The 23511-nt window shown below is 40.6% G+C and overlaps 2 protein-coding genes across 3 annotated transcripts in view; one reads left to right on the top strand and one right to left on the bottom strand.

Annotated features, from left to right (window-relative positions):
• The window catches only part of glrbb (glycine receptor, beta b), a 40133-nt gene extending 32941 nt beyond the window's left edge, over window positions 1-7192 (bottom strand). The window contains exons 1-2 of one of the 2 annotated variants that reach the window (XM_012876940.3): window positions 6770-7186; window positions 1826-1964 (exon numbers count right to left, since the gene is read on the bottom strand). In XM_012876940.3, coding sequence (XP_012732394.2) covers window positions 1826-1947 — 122 coding nt within the window. In that variant the 5' untranslated portion in view covers window positions 1948-1964; window positions 6770-7186. Of the gene's footprint in view, window positions 1-1825; window positions 1965-6769 lie in introns of both variants that reach the window. The other variant, XM_012876941.3, reaches the window with a different exon arrangement.
• A 14483-nt stretch (window positions 7193-21675) lies between these two features.
• The window catches only part of pdgfc (platelet derived growth factor c), a 54316-nt gene continuing 52480 nt past the window's right edge, over window positions 21676-23511 (top strand). The window contains exon 1 of the mRNA XM_012876917.3: window positions 21676-22482. Coding sequence (XP_012732371.1) covers window positions 22311-22482 — 172 coding nt within the window. The 5' untranslated portion in view covers window positions 21676-22310. The remainder of the gene's footprint in view (window positions 22483-23511) is intronic.

Below are 23511 nucleotides of genomic sequence, written 5' to 3' on the forward strand. Positions count from 1 at the left end.
AACAACTGAGACGGTTGGAGCGGGGGGGATCAGACCGGCAACCAATTGAAGGACGAACTCCCTAACTACTGTGCCACTGTCACCCCCAAGTGACGTGGTAAACTTTCAGTGACAAAAATGAGGGTGTGTAAGATTAATAACTTCAAATTTACCACACCTGCTACTGTTCCTTACAGAGGCACATAGGACCGGTGAGAGAAAATAGCCAATTGGGCACAATTTGGACTTTTTCACTGAGGGTTGTACTCGCTTTTTGTTACCAGCAGATTCAGCATAAATGACTGTGTAGTGAGTTATTTGGAGAAGATAGCAAATGTACAATGTTGACAAAATGTACAGGGCCTAATTTCTTTTGTGAGAGATTGCATATACATTTCAAACTGTATGTACATTTACAACCCTTTGTGGATCAGAGTAAATCAACAATAAAAGCTTCCAGTCTAACTAAAAGGTTTGATAAGTGACTGGATAACATGAATATTAGGTTGATGATGAGTGCATGGAAACAGCTTCCCAATAATGTGAATCTACATCTGAGTTTAGTAGGGGAAAAACCATACAGGACTAAAACATTCACATTCAAGTTTTACTTTTATGCAGTGTACTGCAAGGTTCACAGTGCTGTAACTTGTTCAAAACTGGAGTTACGTTATTAAAGTGTTGTGGCACTAGTTGGCTGTATTCACAGTAATCAGATTGGTAGAGAGAGAAGTGTTGAAGTCATGCAGCAAATGTCCCGATGTCTGGATTTAGCCACATAAAGGACTGACAGCTTGTCTCTCACTGAGCTCAGGTGTTCATATCATTTTTATGGCCATAATTTAGTAAAGTTATGGTCCACTATTTGTGGTATCATGTGAAAGTTGAAGCAATCAGACATACTAGGAACTCAGTAACAGCAAATCCAGTCTCTGACAGTCTATGCCGAGACTCACCGTGTAACAAAGTCACCAATTAGCAGAATCAACAGCTACAGACCTCTGAACATCATGAAGCTGCCAGATTAACTCGAGAACAATGGTTGTACATCCAGTGCATCGCCAAGAGCAAGTTGGATGCAAGTCTTTAAAGCATGCAGCCTCTGGAAGGTAGGGCAGCGGAGATATAGTTTCCTGCTACAAATCCTGCTTCTCTGTCTGGCAATAGGACAAGCTAGATTGGGTTTGGTGGATGCTAGGAGAACCGTACTTGCCTGACTGTATTATACCGAGTGTAAAGTTTGGCAGAGGGGGTATTATGGTTTTCAGTTGTTTTGAACTGTTGGGATAAGCCACTTAGTTCCAGTGATAGAAACTCCTAAGTCTTGACTGAACCATGCCCTCAATCCGATAGAAGACATTTGGAATAAATTAAAGCAAAAACTGCAAGCCACACATCTCCATCCAACATCCATGCCTGACCTCATAAATATTCTGATTAACACACTTCCAAACCTTGTGGACAAAGGTGTCCACATACAAGCATCCTAAAACTTACAGCAATACAGTGTCCAGTAAAAACAGAATTTAACTAAAAAAGATACTTAAGATATACCTTACTGCTAAATACTAACAACAAAAATGTTCCATTGCTCTGAAACCAATGCAAACTTCAGAGAATATATCAGACGAAACATAAAAATAAGTCACAATAACGGTTGATGAAAACGTCCCTCTCAACAAAACCTAACACTCCCAGAGAAAGACCACAAAGGGCCCACAGAAGATATTTTTATTTGGGAAAGTGTAGGAAAGTGTTATCTTGTGTCAGTCCAAATTTATAATAGACGTATGTGGAGGACGTTATGCTGTAAACATGACAGGTGTGTTCTTTATTCTGTACTTACGATGGACAGTAAACCTGCTTTCCTTTCTTTTTCCCCTTCTTTGTTCCTTTTTCTTTAGTATATCCTCCCTCCAGACAAAGACAGAGGACCAGGAGGAAGATGGCAAACTTTTTCATCTCCATCCTGGTATGAGTGGAGCCTGTGGAGGATAAAGCAGTTTAATTACAGAGAGGAAGACAAATTAAAAATCATTCAGGCAGGACAAAAACATATAAAATGCTATTTTCCTTTCAGGTTCAGGGTTATGTTCACCTTATCGTGAGTGTTTGTATATTCCTTTCTTCCTTTGGCTTTTTTTTTTTCTTTAAAATGATGCTCAAAGATCTCTTTTAGATCACACAAATTCATGTCTGACCAGTTTAAGTGAGAAAAACTGCAGAGAGAAGTAATCATCTCATTAAACTTAACATCAATGCAATTTTCTTTTATTTATAATTGTAGTGAAATAAAGCTTACACACAAACACACACCGTATGATTAATTGGCAAGGTCTTATAATGGCTAAAACAAAACTACAAACTCTCTCATGCATGAACAGGGCTTTTTTTTCCCTACATAGAGGCCATTAATCAGTGAGCAACCATGGTACCTGTGTGATTCATGCCCTGTATTAGAAAGCAGGGCCCTTCTATTGCATAGCGACACTGGAGACAAACAGTAGAGCCAGCAGTCTCCCATCCAACCCCAAACACACACTCTGCCAGCAAGCCTGTATATTAACTGAGGCAGTTTAGTGTCTAGACAGAGACATACTCTTTCCCCCTCGCTGCCTTGGCTCTTTAACTCCCTGTCTGCTCCTGGACTGCACATGGATTATTAGTTTCTGCTGGAGAAAGGAATTCCTCAAATCTATTCAGTTTATTTGCTCTAAATGCAAACATTTCCTGTTGACCGTATTAGGTAAACAGCACTTTATCAGGCTGACAAACTGCAACAATGGAATATTCTGGCCAGCGAAGATCATCAGTCAAATATTAAGTGGCAGCAACTAGGAGGTTGTCGATGTTGGACTTGGCAAACCAGCGAATGTCTTATATGACCTACTTATTAGTTCTTCACCATCCCTGGGAACTCCTACTCATGGGATGTCCCTAGAAAACTCTCAAAGGTAGGTGTCCTGGGGGGTATTGTGATCCAAAGCTCAACCCGTCTCAACTGAATCCTTTCAACACAGATGAAGAGCAGCTCTACTCTAAGACCTCCCTGGATGAGGAAGCTCCTCGCCGCATCTCTGAAGCTGAGCCCTGTCAGGATCAGGATTTTGGAGTTTGGATCACGTCTTCTTTAGTTATTTATCCTTTAGTGTTTCACCTTCTGATTTAGTAAGTAATTTCTGTTTGCCCTGTCATCTTTCGTCTCATTCACCTTCATGGATTTCACCTGCCCTCCTGCCTTTCCTCTTTGCTTTCTCCTCCTTTATTTAAACCACCTGGTTCTCTCTGCTCTCAGATTCTCCGTTATCTCACCTCCTGTCTGCTCCCTGGTCTGTGCTTGAAGCCTGTCCACTTTCTATGTTTGTCTCATTCATTTATTAAAGCACAATTCATCTCATCATGAAGCTCCCAAACTCTTGTCTCCGCTTTGGTCCAACACCTGACTCAGCAAACATGACAAGCCCAGGGCCAACTACAATATGGAGGAAGCTCATTTGACCTCATTCTTTGGGTCTTGATTCATCTCTCATGATAATATCTGTGGGCTGGAAAGTGGTGGAAAGTTATTCTCTTTTAGGCCATCTGTTACTTCGCCTTGACAAGTAAGAGTGATGCCTAATTTATTGCAGACCAGGCCCAAATCTGTCTGTTCTTCTCCTGCTCCATCTTACCACCATTTATTATCAAGACACCAAGATACTTGAACTTCTTTGCTTGAGGCAGAGACTGAGTCAGAAGGAGAAATCCACCTTTTTTTCTGGTTGAGAACCATGGTGTCAGTATTACAGACACAACAGAGTGACATAATCTGCAAAAAGCAAATATGAGACCGGAAAACCAGGAACCCTCTCTCCTGCCTTATTGCAAGGTTGTGTTGGTTTCTGTGAATGCCAAAAATAATAATAATCGATGAGGAAGTCAGCTTATACAAAGTGTGCCAATAAAGCCTTCCTAAAAGACAAAACAAAATGGTTGCTGAGCACAAAAAAAAAAAACAGAAAATAGTTTAAACGAGGTTTCAAACCCACAAATCAAACCTAAACTTAACAACAAGAGGAAGGTCAGGCAAAGATTATTCTCAATTATAAAAGTTTACAAAATTTAATGAATATATAAAATGAAAAGCCTATTTTAAGATCTTAAGATAAGCACAGGTTTAAATTAGAGAAAGATTTATTCAAAAGATTATTTAAATATGATGGGAGTGGAAGGGAAAAACAACTATATTAAACAGATATTGGGTGTGTGAGCAACTATGATGATGAATCTGGGATACTGCATTAATGCTCAGGGTGTGCATATTTATGCATTTTTGTGCATTTTTTTCCTTTATCAGTTTTGGTAGCAGGATATTTTTTCATTCATTTTTGCAGGGAGAGGAGAAGCCTGTTCCAGTTGTCATTGAACAAGACGGGAGGTCCAAACTGGAAGCTTTCCAGCCACTTACAGGGCCAACTCAGAATTAGAAGCATGCAAGTCGAACAATCATTCATGCACTCCGCTAAGGGCAATTTAGAATCCATCTATCCACTGTCTCTAGCCACTTATCCATGCAAGGTCACAGAGGCTTTGTGCCATTGGGGTGACCAGCAGGGCACAACCTGGTCATCAAAGGGCAACATAAACATACACTAAAGGGCAATTGAGATTCTCCAGTTAACCTAATATGCAGGCTTTTGGATGGTCTGAGAAAGCCAGAAAACTAATGAGCAGGAGAAAAAAAAACATGATTACTCCACACACGAAAAGCCCAGACTGCAAGACCCCCAAGTAAAACATGAATTGGTTTTAAAGACAATGCTCCACCCTGCTGCAGGGTTACTTTTCTCTATGCCATTATTCCTGAATGTTGCCCCGCTCTGTTGGACTACAGACAAAGTTAAACGTGCAGACGGAGCCGGCCCTACCCAATGTGGCCCCAAGACGAGATTTAATACAGCGCCTCTCTCCGCCAATACACGTATGCTTAGAAAAGAAATGGAACAGCACTGTTGTTACCCTAGCTGTCTTTAATTTATAAGATACTGTGATCAAGTTTACATGCTGTACAACATAAATAAATAAACACAATCAGAGAAACAATATCAATACCCCATCACAAAATATAAATCCTGTAAATAAGCGAATAACCAATGATAATAGTAATAAATAAAAAAATACAGCAATCAAACAGCAGATCTAAATAACCACATGATTGTCCCACAAAAACTCGGCACATAAGCTGCGGTTATACATTTGAAAAATATCAAACCTGTGTACACAAAAGGCATTTTACAGACTTTTAGTGGAGCTTTTTAGTTATTTTATTGGATTTTATGTTTGATGGTGCCGATTATTTTTAGATGTGACGGCAGAAGTCAGCCAAACATGTCAAAGTAAAATCCAAAAAAGCCCTGGACCCTGTATACTACCATCATAGCTTATGAAATACACCTTTATGGAGGATTTTAACCTTTGTCCAACTGTTTAGTACGTTTATTTTGAGCTGATTTGTAGATTATGATTGAATGGTAATTATTAGAACTTGATTCTACAATAAACTAAAAGCAAAACACATGTATACAATTAAAGGGCTCATTGCAAAACAAATAGAAACTCCATTTTATCTCTTTACTTTGTTCATCTTCTTATTTTTGGCCACCTCGTGCTTTGCAGCCTTTCTGTGATGCTGGTTCCTGTAAACATTGCCCTTCGTATTACTGCATCCAAGAGTGATGATAAACTATGCCAGTATACCTAATCAACCTCACCTATCCTGGTACACCTGTGCTTCTTTAGATTATCTCCCAGCGAATACATCGAAGGCGTCATCATATGACCACAGCAGCAAAAACAGGCCCTGTTTACACAACGTTTTCTGGTGAAGACCAGTTTGGTGGACGATCCCAAATGTTTTCACTGACAACGGCACAATTTGAAAACGAGTTCCAGAGAGTGTAATGGTTCATAGATGACGTGTTTTCAAGTTTCTACTGTTGCCTTTTAAACAGAGAGCGTGTGAAACAGATATGTGTTGATAGAAATGGAGAAAAAAAAGTCCCGTTTTCAAGGGATCATTGTGGTGTAAACCTTAATTTGGCTTTGCTTTACATTTGACTGTGTTAGCTTTTCCATTATTAGTTAATAGTAATACCTTGCTTTAATATTATTATATTGAAGATGAATTATTTTGTAGTGTCCCCTGTAGACCATGGCAGTAGAGCATTTGCCTGTATTTGCCTAATGGGCCAGCGGGCTCTGCATGCAGAGGTTGTGTCACACTGACTCACATTGCCTGCCCATGGCTACTTGGTCATGTCTCTTGTCTTTCAATAATGTCTAACCCCTCATATTTAGATGCAGGTTCACTGTTTTAAACCAGCAATGGTGATTTCAAAACTAATAAGCAATTAATAAAAAAATAAACTTCTCTTTTCTAACACTTGACAGCTAGTATTGAACTGTTCAGCGCGCAAACGTATAGAATACCCTGATCCTAAGGCCTGCCCTCTGTTGTTCACGCCGATATGCAACAAATGCAAAAGGAGGAAGCAACCCGGAGCTCTCCCAACCTGTAGCTGCAGCTCGCTTCGGGTCTTTTACTAACAAGAGTGAAGTAAGTAAGAGGCTGACGCGCTGAGCACCAGGGGGGCGCACTGACGGCAAACAGCGGCCACCATGACGGGGGGATGCAGGGAGGAGATGCCGATGCATGTAAAGCCGAGGGTGTGATTTCACTTCATGCTATGAACACATAGAAAGAAAAAAAACTGAATGTCGTTCATCACCAAACATGCACAGCTCCGCTCACCGTTCGGGGATCTCTGCTGTCAGTTCTTCAGAAAAAAATGAATCCACAACAGCTGATTGTGCCAACAACAAAAAAAAAAAAAAGCCTATCAGAGCCTCGCAGACCAGTCGCTGTCTTTCTTTCCCATTCTGCTCTCCGCTCACCTCTCCGAAGCAAAACTGATATTTAGGAACGAAAAGTTACATCTCGGCAATTTGCCAATTTCTGCGGAGGGCTTTTCCGCGTCCGCTTGTTGTTATTTTGGAATCAGAGTGTATATGGCGGCTGCCCTTTCGCCTCGGCTCGGGATGCCCAAGATGGAGGCTTGCGTGTACCTGTCATGCAACATGCGCAGTAGCGGCAGCGTGGGGCTGTGGAGCGTCGCCGCCATCAGCACCGCGGACAGCCGCGGTGCTGATGGCGGCCGCTGCGTGACGCCAGCTGGGCCAAATGCTCTCGCATCACACGTGATGCTTCACTGTTTGTGGCAGCTTGTGTGGGAGACGCTGGGAGATCCACGGACGTGATCGGACGCACGGAGCATGTCCCGGAACGCGTGGCACAAAACATGAATGCAGCCGCAGATGAGGCGGAATGCAGCGAAAATTAAATCATTTGTCCGGAATACATGATAAAAATCAGATAATCTCTGATCAAACATCAGGTAGCATTGCAATGGTATCCATACCCTTTTAAAGTCACATTTTCACATTAGAACCAAGCATTTTATTGACTTTTATTGGGATATAGACCAACAAAAAGTAGTGCAGGATTTTAAAGCCAAAAAAAAATAAAAAATAGGACACACTAAAAAAAAAAAAAAAATGTTGCTGCCATTTTATTTCAGCTCTCCTTTGCACTGAATCCCATAAATAAAATGTATGTGATGAATGGTTATTTATGTGTATTTTATTGTTCAGGATGAATACAGCTGTTTCAAACTTAAGTTGTTAGAGACGTTTATAGAATAAATTAAACCACGATGACCACTGAACACACCAGATAGATCAGGATAAAAACGAGGAGTAATTTAAATCAAGGATCAAGTTATTAAAACAATATTGCAAATCTTGAACAGCTAACAGAGCACTGTTCAGTATGGCACGACTATAAAACTGGCCGGCCTCTGTGGGAGAATCTGTCAACAGGAAAAATATTTGTCATGCACTCCAGCTACCTGCCCTTTATGGAAGAGCGGTAAAAAGAACATACTTTCTTGCATACCAGGCATTTGGAGGAAGGTACGCTGGTCAGAGGAGGTAAACTCAGAGGTAAAATGCTGTGATCAGGGTGATGGTGTCTGGATCTTCGCAGGCGTCTGATGCTTGGCGGTATTTGTGTCAGTAAATGTGGACGTCTAAAGAGACAAGTGTTTTTGGTTCACGGTGGAAGCTGACAGGGCAGTCTCCTTTCCTCCTGTTTTGAGTCTAGACAGGGAGCTCAGCCGTTGTAACTTTTTGTTTACTAGATAGAGCTGTATTTTATTACAGAAGGGGGTGTTTTGTTTGTTGTCTTGGCCCTGGAGAGCCTGTAGCTTAAAGCTTCCCTGTGTTCACTCATTTGCCCTGTAATCGGTGGGGTTTTGCCCTAATTGTAAAACAAATACTTGTTTTCTACTAAAATTTATACACTGGTCTCAGAGTAAGTTGATGAAATCACCATTAAGAACGGATGATTTGATGATTTACGACCTTCATTTTTGGAGGTAGAGTTTTGGGCAAGAGATGAAAGGGTATGATAATCCACAATATTTGTCAAATATCATCATCCTATCAATTTTTATATTCAGTCAGTAAAAAGACACTGTGCATGAAGTTATTTCATGGATCATATACGCTAAAGGACTTTTATGCGGCAAAAGGTTAATATTCTTTTACACTGAAGGGTATTCTGTGCTGAATAGTGTTATATCTGTGGTAACATCTAAAGAAATATCTCAGCTTTATAAAATGCAGTTTTTTATGCAGCCCAACACGTTAAAAATCCCCCCACTGTCACTAGCCCATCATATGTTACAATCACTTTAATGTTATTGCCTATTTGCACACTAATATCTCAGAATATCTAAATGTACATTTAAATTAAGTCTGAAATTCATTGATTTATTGTGATTGATTGTGAATCATTGCACAAAGGCACTCTACTACCTCATTACTTGTTATCTGTGACTCATGAAAAGACAACTAGTTCATACAAACTTTTCAATTTTTATATTTTAATTTTTTTAATCTTTTGAATGCTATAATGAGAAAGAAATCAATGTAACCCAAGTTTTTTATGTGTACTCTTAGCCAGAGTGGCCAAAAATAAATTACACCTTGGTAACACCTGGAGACAATAAATAATCTTTGAATCTTTGATTAACATGATGGGACCACTGCACTTAATGGCACTACATGCTCTCAGGGTCAAATGCCTTCTTTTCTGTGCAAAAAAGACCGATGTGAAGTGATTATGAATAGTTTAATAACCAGATTCTTTGTGTGCCACATTGTATTTGGACAGGACTGAGAACTCTAGGCATGCACATCAAGACCTATGATTTTATGGGAATTGGGTTGTTCCCAACTAAATAAACCAGGTTATTATACACCCATCCATCTTCATGTGCTTGCAGAGCAAAAGTAGAACAACCACTGGGGCGGCGTGGAGACACAATATGTATTTTAATGTTGACAGATTGAAGTAGATAATGGGTAATGGAAAAGGTGATGGGACAATGCTGCATGGATTTATATGGCGACCTCACCGCAAGGATGCTTCTGGACACAAATGATCCTTAAAAGTCAAATATTTCCCATATATTACTCCCTCATTGTCCACAAACACTCATGCTAGGTTAACTGATAATATTATATTACCGTTATGATTGTGTGAGCAGGTCTGTGTCATTTATCTCTGTTTAGCTTGTCAAAGTAGTAAAAACCTGTCAACGCTCCTTATCAGGATAAATGAGGTACCAAAACTAAATGCATCACTCGGCTCATGGTCTTCAATGTTCTCCAGCTGTTTAGTGTCGGCTCAAGTGTGCTCCGCTATGCTTTAAGATCTTTTTATTCTGGCAGAGAAAAATCTGTGCACCAGAACATGTGATCTATTAATCTGAGGTTTGGTGATTGATTTTTCAAAGTGTTGCCTTTTACAATCATGCTACATCCCACTAAGAATTAATCAAAGTGACAGTTTCATCCCAGTTTTGAAGTCACCTGCGCAATGATACATTTTTCTCAAGGTTGAAATGAGGATCCAAACGTGGAGCCAGCAGGAAGTTTGAGGACAGAAGTCGGATTTCCTACAAACTCAAAGGATATTTATTACTGGAGGTGCTGCTGAACAGAATGTCCTTTAATAACAATAGATTCAGAAAAACAGTAACTAACTCATACAATATTTGGTGGAGTTCGAACAAACCACAAAGGGATAAATGACAAATATCAGATGGTAACACAATTCAAGTAGCACAACTAAACAGAAGTTGATTACTGTTTTCTAAAAGCCTCAGATTGAATCCGCCTTTATCACCTGTCTATCAGCTGGAAACATGAACAGGATTAAGCAAATTATAAAAATTGCTGGCAAAATTATAGGAGTGGGATTACCCAATTTAGAATAAACATTTTTAACAAGAGTCCTGCAAAAAGGCAGAACAAATAATTCACTCTTCACATCACCCACATTATAGTGAATTTGAGCTACTACCATTGCCGAGGAGATGCAGACATCACAAGTCAAGACCAAAGAGATGGAAAAACTTTTTTACTAACCAGGCCATCATTTACATTTTAAAGGTTATCTGTCTGTTGTTCAGCCTGTTTTAACTGATAATTGTGCACAGATGTTTACTGATTTTATTGTGTTAAATTCATTATATGGCTGTTTCTGTGTGCATGGGTTTTGTTTATGTTTTCTTGTCCCAACTTGCTGTAAAGAGAATTTCCCAAATGGGACACAGTGAAGTGATACTTGAAACTTGATACTATGCAAAGAACAAGGGATAAAAGAACAATAACAGCAACTAAGGAAAAAAGAAAACTTAGCCAACATCATATCTAAATTCTCAGATCATAAGTCCTGACATACTCTATAAGTGTGGGTAACGTGACCCTGAAACATAATGTTATTGAATACACTCAAATTACTTGCATCAAATTAAAATGTTTGCTTTTCACTCACATTCAAGTAAAAGTTCTGTATTAACACATTTTTGGCTCAAATGAAGAAATCTGAGCTGGTCTTCGTACATAAAACTTCCTTTACGATAATTTTCCAAGATCTTTTTTTCTGTTTAAAAAACAAGTCTCAGTCTGTATTTGGGAATCATTTCCATCAACATTCCTCTGATTTGTTTCAGAGTCAGAATTGTTTTTTGCAGATTATGTGTTTTATTACCTATTTTTAATCCATAAGGTGTAAAACATGACAAGAAACATACAAGAAGGACGTTTATTTCAACAGGGATACAAAACTGGGATAATTTGACCAGCATGTGTCCATCACAACTCCACACTGATTGTCATAATATATTCCCCGTTCTTTTTCATGCATTTTCTTTAAATAGCGCCAATTCACAACTCTTCATCCCAAAGCACATTACAAAGTCAGTTCTATTAAATCATTCAGACAGATTGGGTTAAAACTTTTCTTCTCTTTAAGGAAACCCAGCAGGTAGCATCCAGTCTTTGACTTGCAACTTTCACTCCTCCTGGAGGAGCATGGAGCCACAGTGGACAGTCACTGGCATTTTGCAGGAAACCCTCATGCCGACCATGCATACCAAGCATGCCTGCAGGGACAGTGGAAAGGAAAACTCCCTTTTAACAGGAATTAACCTCCAGCAGGACCAGGCTCAGTGTGAACGCCCATCAGCCACAACCAGCTGGGGGGTTTTAGAAGACAGAGCAGAGACACACAAAATCTGGCTTTATTTAAATACACGAGTTAACCAAACCCACATGTATATAGATAAACAATTTATGACCCAGGCCATGGTCCTGATGTTGCACTGATGCAATGCAATCAGCTCAGCACAAAGATTCTTTTGTGCTGGTTCCAAAAAGCATTTTTCTGGCTTTTAGACATGGGTGTGATGCACAACAGGGTGCAGATCCAGGAATGTGTCTGCCTGGATTAATGCAATCCACTTGGATCTAATAATATCTGGCATGCAAATCCCTCTTCTGCTACTACATCACTACTAGAGACACGCCTAATTTTCTCTATGAACTGCTAAGCAATGTCTCTGTTTTCATTTTAGAAGTGAGGGTGGTTCTTTAAAATTTGCAGCAGGAAAACATATTTGGTCGAGAAAGAAGCTCGTCTCTCTCTCTCTCTCTCTCTCTCTCTCTCTCTCTCTCTCTCTCTCTCTCTCTCAGAGTGACTGAGATATTGTGGGAATGCAAATAAAATAAATCATGTCAAAGAGCAGACAGACATAGATATATGTAGATACACAGAGATATATTGATTGTAAATTGATTATAGGCTACAGCCAGTCACAGAATATTTTATTTTTGTGTCCTGTCTGGCAGTGTAGCATTAAGAATTGTTGTCTCAACGCCAAAAGCGCCTAATAGATTTTACTTTCACAAGTGAAGCCTTGCTGCTTTCACCATAGTGCTCGGCTTGATTTATATATGCACAAGGTTTTATTAGAGTTTAGAGTTAAAGGCATCGCCGTATGGTAACCGCATCAGGCGGGGTCCTCGGCAGCAAGGCCTCAGTCAATCGTTCCCCCAAAATGTTTGTGATTTATGTGATGGATGGTTGTACTAGAACTGTAATTTCCCTCTGGGATTATTAAAGCATTTCTGATTCTGATTCTGGGTCTATTTCATGTTAAATCGACACAGAAACAGGAAGGTAGAAGAGATAAAAAGGAGATAAATAGATGAGAAAACGCTAAAAGGGAGAAAAGGTGAAAGAGAAAGAGGAGTGGAAAGGGAGAGAAATATAACATCCTCTGAGTCTGCTTCTACACCAGCAAAGAGAGATATAAAAAGAACAGCAGAACCAGCCGATAAAGTATTACAGATACAAACAACCAACGCCTTGATAAAATCTCTGAAGAATATACAGGATTAATTAATACGAGATGTATGAATTGACAGCTAATGATAATAACAGGTGTTTTTTCTATGGAAGTGAATCTGTAAGTACCTGGATCCAAGCACCTGTAGGTGTTTGTGAGAGTGTGCTTGTATATATAAGGTTATATAGTGGTTGTGAGGAGCCAAAGACCACCCTTCAGAGCACTGAGGCAGACGCAGGGGAAGCAAAACCCCAGATGCCTGAAGGGACCTCCCAAGAAAAGGTGTCCAAGACTGCAACACAGGGAAGGCTTTCCTCCCCCATCCCAGGGAAGAGGAGAGACAGAGCCCAGGAACCCCCTCAACAGCCACAATGGCGAAGCCCGTGGGCTCCGCCAGCAGCCAGTTACGGCTCCATGAGCCCCGGGGACCTGAAGCCCAGGGGCGCCCTGCCACTTATATTCTCAGGTTCAGGCACTGGCCTGCTAGAGGGGTTCCTACCAGCCCCAGGACCCGAGAGGTGAACCCCAACATCAAGATGGGAGGGCACCACAACCCGACTTAACCGGTCAATTCACATGCACAGAGTGTTATAAAAAGTTTTATGTAAGCGTAGGTAAGAGCTGGCTTTATTTCCTGCAGCTTCGTCAGGCAGAATGACAGTAAGTCAGAGTTTGTGGGACGGAATCCAGTCATCAGGAATCAGTGAACCAATTCAAAACACAAGGCAAGGATCGTACGTCAGGGCACAGAAACCAGGTCTTGGTTCAGATAGCATAAGCCTGCATGGAAACTTTAGACAAATACAACCTTTAACTTATATGCCTTTGAGGAGATGGGAAAATTCACTTGTTAAATATTGACCTTTGAAGAAAATTATTTGTTGTGCAATTGTTGGCGTCTCATCTCAGTATGTTGCTCAACTCCCTTTTGCCACCTGGCCACCATTAGATTTTCTTCTGCAGAGTTTACAGTGTTGACGCGTCCTGAGTGATGGATCTCGACGCTTCCTCTTGACAAGACCATGGGTTTTGGATCATTATCTGTGGAAGGAAAGCCGGCTCACAGCACTGCAGCTTCTCCACCATATTTAACAGTGGGTGTGAAGGGCTTTTCCACATATTTATTTTTTGTTTCAAACCCAGCCGGAGTGTTAATTGCCAAATATTTGTTCTTTATGCCCCGGAGAAACATAAATTCATTTGAGAGGTTCTTAGAAACTCTGATCAACTCAAAGCAATAAAGCAAAAATAAAAGAAGGCTCTCAACCATATTTGCCCCTTGTGAGATCTTTGAATCTATTCCAGCTTGCTTACCAGCTATCATTTAACTCCTGCCCCCAGCTCTATTCCACCTAGAATAGAATAGAATAGAATAGAATAGAATAGAATGGAAATAACCAGCCGCAAAGTGAAAGGCTAAAGGAGCATGCAGATTCACACGAGGGTAAAAATCTGAAAGCATAAAGTAAGAATAAGAGAATGTTCAATAAGGGCAAAGTTACAGCTTGGATAAATGTTAAATTTGTTATACGGAGAATAATAAGATTGTGCAACTGAGTAGAGTGATTTGAAAAATGTGCACAACCTGCATGTGTATTTATGCATAAAGAACCACAACAGACTAATTACAGGAGTAAAGAAATGTGCAAAAATATGGAAATGTCTTGAATTATGGTGAACATCATGTTACGGTTAACACCGTCTAGCCGGGACTTCTGAGAGACAAGCTGTCAGGAGTGGGCCGCCACCTGTCACAGTGGGTCCTGGACCTTCTTACTGAACAGCAGCACTATGGGAAACCACAGGGCTGTGAGGCTGACGCTGGATAGTTGTAAATCATGGACACACTTCACACACTCTAAAGCAAAAATATTTCAAAATATTTCAGTGATTAACCCATAAATGGTTTAAGTTTTAATTTTCTATTTGAATGTTTCCTGTCTGTCTTGTACATAACCACAAACAAACCCATATCATACGTGTTCACTTAAGCTTTAGCCAATCTTGATCTCGTTAAATAAAGAAAACAGAATAACTTTCCCCCGCTAGCAATGCATTACGTACAGGAACCCCAACTCTGAGATTCCTCTTCCCAAACTGCAGATTCTCAGGTCCTGATTTAAGGTCACTATCTAATTGCTACAGTTTAACATTACCTTTAACTTTGACTTCAGCTTTTATTGTTAATCTTTACTTTGAATCTCAGCTCCAGTCTTTTACAAATGTGTGTTTTAGATTTATCTTTCTCAGCTTTTCTAAGTCATTTCTTATCATTCTGTCCAGTCTATTGTCTGTATTGTTTGTGTGATTGTGTGATGGTTGCTGCTATTATTACTTGCTGCAAACAAATTGCCCCTTGGGGACCTAATAAAGCAAAGTCCTCATTTGCAGAGTGAAGGTTTCCAGTAAAATGATGAAATCTGGAGGTGCCCTGCATCTGACCTCTCAGTCATTAAATAAATAGATTGTTCTAATGGAAGCTGGGTCGTCCCCATCAGCTTATGTCTCATAACTACAATGCAAACCAGAATTACTTTGAAGGCACTGAGCCAGAAATCTGTTGAGTCCAGAAGCTATTTTGTGGGAACAAATTTTCTGCTCTGTGGGAAAAATGTTGGGAAGAGAAAACCAAGATGGCATAAAGGTGAAATGGAACAGGTGTAAATGGTGACTTGCTGTGAACATCAAGATTCTTCCATTAATTAATTGATGTCACTGTTTTATTTTCTTGCATCAGTTTGAATGTGATACATGATCATTTAACAATAGAGCAATAATGTAGATATCCAGGGCAACAAAAGTTTTAGGTTTACTTCATTATTGACAGTGGTAAAATGCATGAAAAACTGAAAAGAAAAAAGAAATCGATCAAATGAATAACTTAACTTTTACAGAATTAGACTTGGGTGATTCTGAAAAGTAAAAGCATCAATCGACTTTGAAATATTATCCAAACTGATTAAAGGTATAACTTAAATCAAGAGGTCTACTGCTCTCTCAGGAGTTTAACAAAAGTGTTCCATGGGCCAGAGTGTTGAGGACTAATCAATAATTTAAAATCAAAGAATTTGGGAGACGAAAAAGAACATTTGCAAAGCGCCTGTACATCCACGAACCAGAACATCAGGTAAGGAACAGCAACAGATATGGGTCAGACAAGGTTGTTTACTTTCCTGGAACTCCTGTGTGTTGTCACTGATGGACTCTGATTACGTTGGAGGTGTGGAAGGAAAACTCATCAATCAGTGCAGAAACTTCCCACAGAAATTAGATGAAAATAACAAAGTTTCTTTCAGCTTTTCCCTTTCAGAGATGGCCACAGTAAGTCATCTGTCTCTTCTGCATTTTGCTCTGTCACACAAACTACCTTCATGTCTTCTTTAACATCCATCCATAAATGTCCTCTTCGGCCTCCCGCCTGACAGCTCCAGCTTCACCTTCCACAGATATTCTCACCATCTCCTCCTCCGTACAAGTCCAAACCATCTCAGTCCGCCCTGTCTGGCTTTATAACAAAGCAAACAATGCAAACAAAAACATCTGCTAGGTTGATCAGCCTTGGTTCTGACTGGGCCAGGGAAAACATTTCTCACATGTTCTGTGGTTCTGTTTCTCTCTGTGTGTCAGAATCAGAACTCAGCTTCTCCAGGAGCCGGCAGGAGTCGAGTACAAATGTAGACAAAATCCTTCTCGCATCCAAACATGTAATCCTCCCAATCCATTAAAACTGGCTCACTTCTGAGTCTGACGCATTCATCCCACATCTCATTAAAATTAGAACTCAAGTATTATTTTAAAAAGCAAATTCAAATAGGATAAACCTTTAAATTTATTCACTGACATTAGGGCAAGACTTTTGAACATAACACTTCAGGGTCATAAAATATTCATACAGTGAAGATGCAGGACACCATAGCCTTTTAATGACTGATCTAGAATGTCAGCCGAGGTTGTTTAAAATTTCTTCTGAGAAAAGCGGTTGATGTTGATTAAAGGTCAGAATTGACATGCTCTGGTCAATACGTCGACTACAAATCAAAATAGTTCAGAAATGGTTCATTGTAGGGTTGAATCGGCTTTCATATTCCCCTGATCTCTGTTAGATGTGCTGGATCAACAAGTCAGACCCACAGAGGCCCCAGCTCACAACTTCCAGGACTAAAATGAGCTGCTGCTAACATGCTGGTGCCAGATACCACAGCACACCTGCAGGTCTAGTGGAGGCCAGGCCTCAGAGGGTCAGGGCGCTTTGATTGGTGGCCACCTAGTGAGAAGAAACTTTGATCACAATCAAGTCTTACAAGATTCAGCAAAGACAAACACTTTGATTTCGTTAAGTTTTGATCCTTTGTAGGAAACAAATATCTTCATGATTTAAAAGAAATCAGATAAAGTCACAGCTAAAGTGGAAAGATTTGTAAGAGCTCTAACTAGTGTGCCTATTTCTACATATACTGGACTAGAAACTGTTTCAGATTGATTCACAGATCTATCTGACGCTTCAGAAGAATGATACAGAACCGCTCAAGACCTTGCTGGGCTTTCTGGATGACATTAAATCCATTAAAGACTTTCAGAAAGTAATTAATGAGCGTAGAGCCACAATTGATCTAACAATTGTGGCTCTACGCTCTTTTTTAAGATTTTTTTAAGAGAGTACTTAAACAGTACTCTCCGCTCTTATGTTTTCTCAAACGAGAAGCATGGCGGCGGTACGTGTGACATGGAGTCAAACTACGGAGGAGCAACTCGTAGAACTGCCAAGGCAGCGCGTTTCATTCTAGTGAGCCTCATATTTAACAGTGAGCATCGACACTTCCACCTTTTTCTTCTTCTACTGTTGACATTTGGCTTCCGGGTAGACGAGTCCGAGTAGCGCCATCTCTGTACGGGGCTGAGTCCGACGTGGTTTTTGAACGTACAGTGAGGCAGTCAGGTCCCATCAGAGCGTCGGGCTGCACAGTGTAAGAACAGATATCGCGAGCATACTTTTAAACCCTGAGGTTACGTCGTACAGTTTGAGGTGTATTTGAGTACCAAGATTGAAAATACCGTACAGTGTATGCCTGGCTTAAGGTTAATTGGCCTCTCTAAATTGTCCTTAAGTGTGATTGTGTGCGAGAATGGTTGTTTGTCTCTGTGTTGCCCTGCGATAGACTGGCAACCTTTCCTCTCACCCATTGAAAGCTGGAAGATAGATGAATGATATCGGCCCTTTACATGTTAGAAAACCAAGGAAATTAAGTCATCAGATCCAGTTTATCTTTTCACTTATGGACTCTCACAAAGGTCCACAAGTTTTTTCTCTTGTTCCTAGACTTTTGAGGTGTCATCCAGTCTGGACTATTGTAACAGTACCAAACATACGACCATCATGCTTTAAAGCTATAGTTGGTAATCCCGTTCAGAAACACTTTTTGTTATGCGGGTTATACGGGAATACATTACGTATTCACAAAAAGAAGGTTAAAAAAACAATTCTTTGTGAGAGCTGCAGGCCTGTAAAAACTCTAACCAATCCATGCCACTTTGGTCTGAAGGGCAGGGATTGGTCAGGGTTTTGTTCCTGATGTCACCCTCCTGTGTCTCTCAAGTTCTGGGGGAATCTCCTTATCTCTTGGTTGTCCCACGTGTCATTCTGATGCGCTCACGTAACGCCAGTGTGCCTGCTCGGTCCTTCATAGTTTTCGCTTGCTGGCTGTGCATGCACACTTCTAGTGGTCTATCTGGTTAGCTTAGCAGCTAGGTTGGCGGTTAGCTTAGCGGTTTGTGGTTCATTGTAGCTCCACTGCTCTCACCGTAGACTTTGAACATGGCTGAGGGTTGCATGACGTTAATCACATTCATGTTTATGAGAAGAAGACGAAGGCCCCAGTAGAAAGTAATAAGACCACAGTGGATTTGGAAGATTCTCACGACACGAACCCCCTGAAGAGTGGAAGAACGAGATAAGCTGGTCCTGCGCATTATCTCAGGACAGAATGGACACGTGGGTAGCAGCCAGGCTGTTCCACATTCTAACAGTGACAATTATCCCAAAGAGGACATGGGAAGGATTGACCAATCCTGGAGCAGGTCTTTGCTGATCCATATAAGCTGATATAAGCAAAAGTTTTGGCACTCTCTGTTCCGGATCTTAACCGGCCTGTGTTGTTTTAGGTATTAGAGTCCAGTACTGAAGCTGTACTCTTCCTCTGGCTTGTTAAAGTATGGGTTCTCTCATTGGGAGAATCGCAACAGGGGACGGTTAATTCTTATACGCTTGTTTGTCTTCTTAAACTCCCAGTGGGCTGTGGCAGATGGCCGTTCACACTTCTGGTTCTGCAGGTTCATGTTAGACGGGAGTTTTCCTTAGCACTGTCGCCACATGCATCCTCTGTATGAGGGATTGCTGCAAAATCAACAACACAATGCCAGCGACTTTCGATTGTGGCTCTACGCTCATCCAGAAGGAGTGAATGCTGCAGGTAAATGACTGGATGCAACCTGCTGGGTTTCCCTAGAGGGAAACTTTGAACCAATCTGTCTGGCTGATGGACTTTGTAAAGTGCCTTGAGATAATGTGATTTGCCGCGACGTAAATAAACAAAATGTTTTTGCATTATTGCTTACAGAGTCTGTAAGCTATAATAGACTTAGAGAAAAGGAAATAGACTTATACAAGTCTATTAGACTTGTATAATCTGGTCGGGAACAGGGTGTTTAATGTAAAGATAAATCAAAAATAATTAAGATGAATGGTTAAACACGATAAGACGATTGGAAAGTGGATAGATTGATTATCTTAATAAAATAATTTAGATGAGTATTTAGAAACCTTTTTGACATTTTCTTTCCAGGAGTAAAATAAAATTGTCCACAACACTTTTAACTGGAAGAAGCTTGCTGAGGGCCACAGCTTGTCTGCAGGTCCAGGGGGCACCACCAGGGGGCTCTGGTTTCAAAGCCAAGTGCTGCTTGGGGCAATTGATTGCAAAGTGACAATGCTTTCTATACCCCATTCATAAGCAAGAGAACTCATCCATGTCTCTGATCTAATAAAGTTGCCACATACTGTCCAGCCAGCAACATTCAGAAGCCTGACCTCTTTAATGGTAGAAGCTTTTTAAACACACGGATGGACATACAGAATTTGTCTGAACAAAATTCACAGTTGTTGCACAAAGATTTATCTCAAAAGTCTCCAGCCTGTGATTGTAACAGTTTAGATTTGTATGAAAGACAACTGAAATTGTCATTAATACATTTGTGCATTTGACTGAAAATTATCCCAAATAAGTCAAGCAAGCCCAGTGAGTTTCATCTGAGAGCCGATAACTGATTTGGCCTGGTGGACGACGTACACCCCTCCCACCGGTTGGCATGTCTGTGTCTGTAAGCTGTGACCCGAATGGTTTACCTCGTCCCTGAGTTTCCTCCGTTTATTTTATTTCTCTGTATCAAAGCCTCTGCATTTTTCCAAGACCACCGTGGAAGTGCCGATCAAATGTGGACAGAGACAAAATACTCATTTGCAGACAAAACCCCAGGGGGTGAAAGACAGTGTGCACATATATAACGTGTGTGTGTGTGTGTGTGTGTGTGTGTGTGTGTGTGTGTGTGTGTGTGTGTGTGTGTGTGAACGAAAGGGATTCCTCAATGTGAAGTGCTGACATCTGCTGCAGGCCCTTGCAGAGCTGGAATGTGATACTCTCCTTTACACAAAGAGCCTTGGCCCTTGCAGCAAGCACATGAAGACCTCCATTTGCCCCCCTCCACAGGGGCAATACAATTATGAAATGACTGCATCAATGTGCCATGCCTTTTTTCTTCAAGCAGTTTACTTTGATTAAAAGCACAAAAAAACTCCCTTCAGACCTTGATGCTGCAGAGAAGGCAGCTTTGTGCTCTCTTTGAGGCGGTAGTTTCTGAGCTATGCAAGGCTGGGGGTAAATTGCTGCAGCATTGCATCATGCGTCTAACTCAATAGGTTCAATATGTCTCCAGAACTGCTTTGATTGTTGTGTCTGTGCCGCAGCAGATTTGACCTACAGCGTTGGGATACACTGGTGGATTTAGCCAACAATGGGGTAGGAGGAACCACATGAAACACAGTTGATGAGGTACTGCACTGTGCTGGAGAGAAAAGGAAATTGGAAACAGGAGGGAGTATTGTTCCAAGCAGCGTCCCTGCTTTGATATAACAAATTGAGAAGCACTTTAACTTTTTTTCCCTCAGAAACATGAGAGATCATGTTTCTGAATTTAGTGAATTTAGTGTCCAAGTGGACATTTCTTTCTCTTAAATTTGCTGTTCTTGTAAGTTAAAGTAGCTTGTTAGAGTGGTTATAAAATGCTCTTTTGGATATCTCTGAATGAAGAACTTGCGTCATGAACATCTTGACCTCTTATTCTATTAAAGGATTCCAGATTTGATTATTGATGATGCAACGGGTTAAAATGAAACTTGGCGTCTAAGGATGCAGACTGGGTCACACTAAGACTTTCTCGTAGTGATAAATCATTAATCATCATAGTTTATTCTTAGTTTAGAATCGTTTATTTAGAAAGACAGACATAACGCTAGATTAAAAAATGTGAGGAAACTAAGTTTTATTTATGTGTTGCTATTCAGAAACCTTTGTTCAAAATGTTATTATTTATGTATTGTACCAATGTGTATATTTATTGATTTCGACTGAAAGAATACTTTAAAATGTCATTTATTTGTAGAGGTTTCTGGACAAACTGTTGCAAGAGCTGGATCCCATCCCTTCTCTGACAGGCAAGCTGATGTGGCTTAGTCATGTTTAAACCCTGAAACCTGAAAACTGTTAAAGTAAGCCATTGGAGCGCAGGCTGGGACTGCAAAGGACCTCAGCGAATCAGTCAGCAACGTAATGGTTAACATCCAGGGGAGTTTCCTTGGCTGGAAAGTTGTGCTTTATGCGCAGCACCTGTTGTGCCGTCAGTTGCCAGTCTCCAAAAACCCAACCCTGTTCGCGCAGCGATATTTTATCTCGGTGTCCCAAGTTATGACTCTTGACTGCGCCAGACAACAGATCTCGTCTCGGTGTTGCGGATACTTTTCTCTGCTCGGACTGTATCGGGTTGCTGGACTCCCTCGCAGTCTCTGTGTGTGAGAGAGCTGCGGGTCTAATGCGTAAAGATCTGCCGGGATTCATAGCACGGAGTGTAGAACGCACCACGAGCGCGCATTTGAGCCGGAATGCATCTGTGCATTTTTGATCATCCTGTGCCATAGATGATATGCGTGCATAAAGGCGATTTTCCAACCATGTTGCCGGGATTTTAATTGCTTAAACTTCCCTCAGCTCAAATATTCGACTTTCAACAGCGCCAACAGGTGCGCACTCGAACTGAGCAGCAGAAACAAGTTTGGGAGACTTGGAGAGGATTTGTTCTCATTCATCAGTTGCTTGCGGTCCTTATTTTTCATAAGGAAGAGCTGACTGTTAAGATTATGTGGATTTTACTCATCGCTTTTACACTCCAAATGTGTCCAAAACAGCATTTTTGCCCCGTTCATGACGCATGTTTGTGGTGATCCTGACCAGATTACAGCTTTGTGATCGCGAACCACCACTTATCCAAATGATCCTTTTATTACTATTCCTTCTTGCATCGCTTCTCCAGCAACATGGCACCGACACTGAATCCAGTAATGTCAGCAAATTTCAACTTTCAAGTGTAAAGGAGCCAAACGGTAAGTTTTTTTTTAGTTCCTAAAGTGCACATTGCTTTGCAAAAGTCTCACACCTCCATGACAAAAGACTCGTTCTTGCATTGCTTAAAGCCACTTTCTTAAATATGCACATCTGAAATTGTGTGAAAGGTTGCATTTGAGTTGGTTCAAACAGCTTTACCTAGGAAGGGAAGTTGCAAATTACATTTTACCTTTAAAGTTTATCCGTGCATGTATACTTAAGAGGGGAAACCCTCCTAAAATTCCACGTCCCCAGGGAAAAGTTTTCCTTGTGAGGATAAAAAAGGCTCCATTCATGCAGCAGAAATCGCTCCAGGCCATGCATTTTACTTACCTGCTGAACTGACTGGGATCAAGTGCATTAATTTAGAAAGTACGTTTTTTGGGGTTTTTATGTTCAGCTCATGTTAAGGGGAAGTTTTTTCTCTAAACTAGATGAGTGTGCGTTTTTGTCGTCATGGGAAATTTGACAACTAAGTTCTTTGTTGCCTGATGAGTTGGGAGTGTGCAGTAGTGGCTGCAGACAGTAATGTCTTTCAGACCTTAATCAAAGGGTTTCACACAGCTTCTTTAGCTCTCATCATGCCATTATATGACCGACAGTCATGACATTTATTTAGAAAAGGCGTCCTCCTAAAACTTTCTGCGCAGTAGTGTGCATGTTGTAGAACTCGAGAAAAAAACTTAAGCAGTTATGCTATGCTGCAGGGACAAAGGAAATCAGAAGGATAATTAGAAATCATAAAATATGAGGCTTTATGCTTAATAAAGCAATCAATTAACAAGCAGTTATGTGTAAACATCTCTACAACATGGCTGAAATTAGATTTTCAGTGAGGTGCAAAGTGCTGCAATACATTATTACATTTCTTTATCCACCTAGCTCACTATTTCACCAATAAAAATAATAAGTGAGTTTTGTCAAGAGTTTGTAAATTTTCAACTATGGGAAGTTTCTGTTCTTGGAGCACCAAGTTCTGTGCTGCAAACCCTTTGAACCAAAAGCTTTCCTGTAGCTAAATACTAAAG

Source organism: Fundulus heteroclitus, chromosome 23 (assembly GCF_011125445.2).
Source record: "Fundulus heteroclitus isolate FHET01 chromosome 23, MU-UCD_Fhet_4.1, whole genome shotgun sequence".
Taxonomy (NCBI): Eukaryota; Metazoa; Chordata; class Actinopteri; order Cyprinodontiformes; family Fundulidae; genus Fundulus; species Fundulus heteroclitus.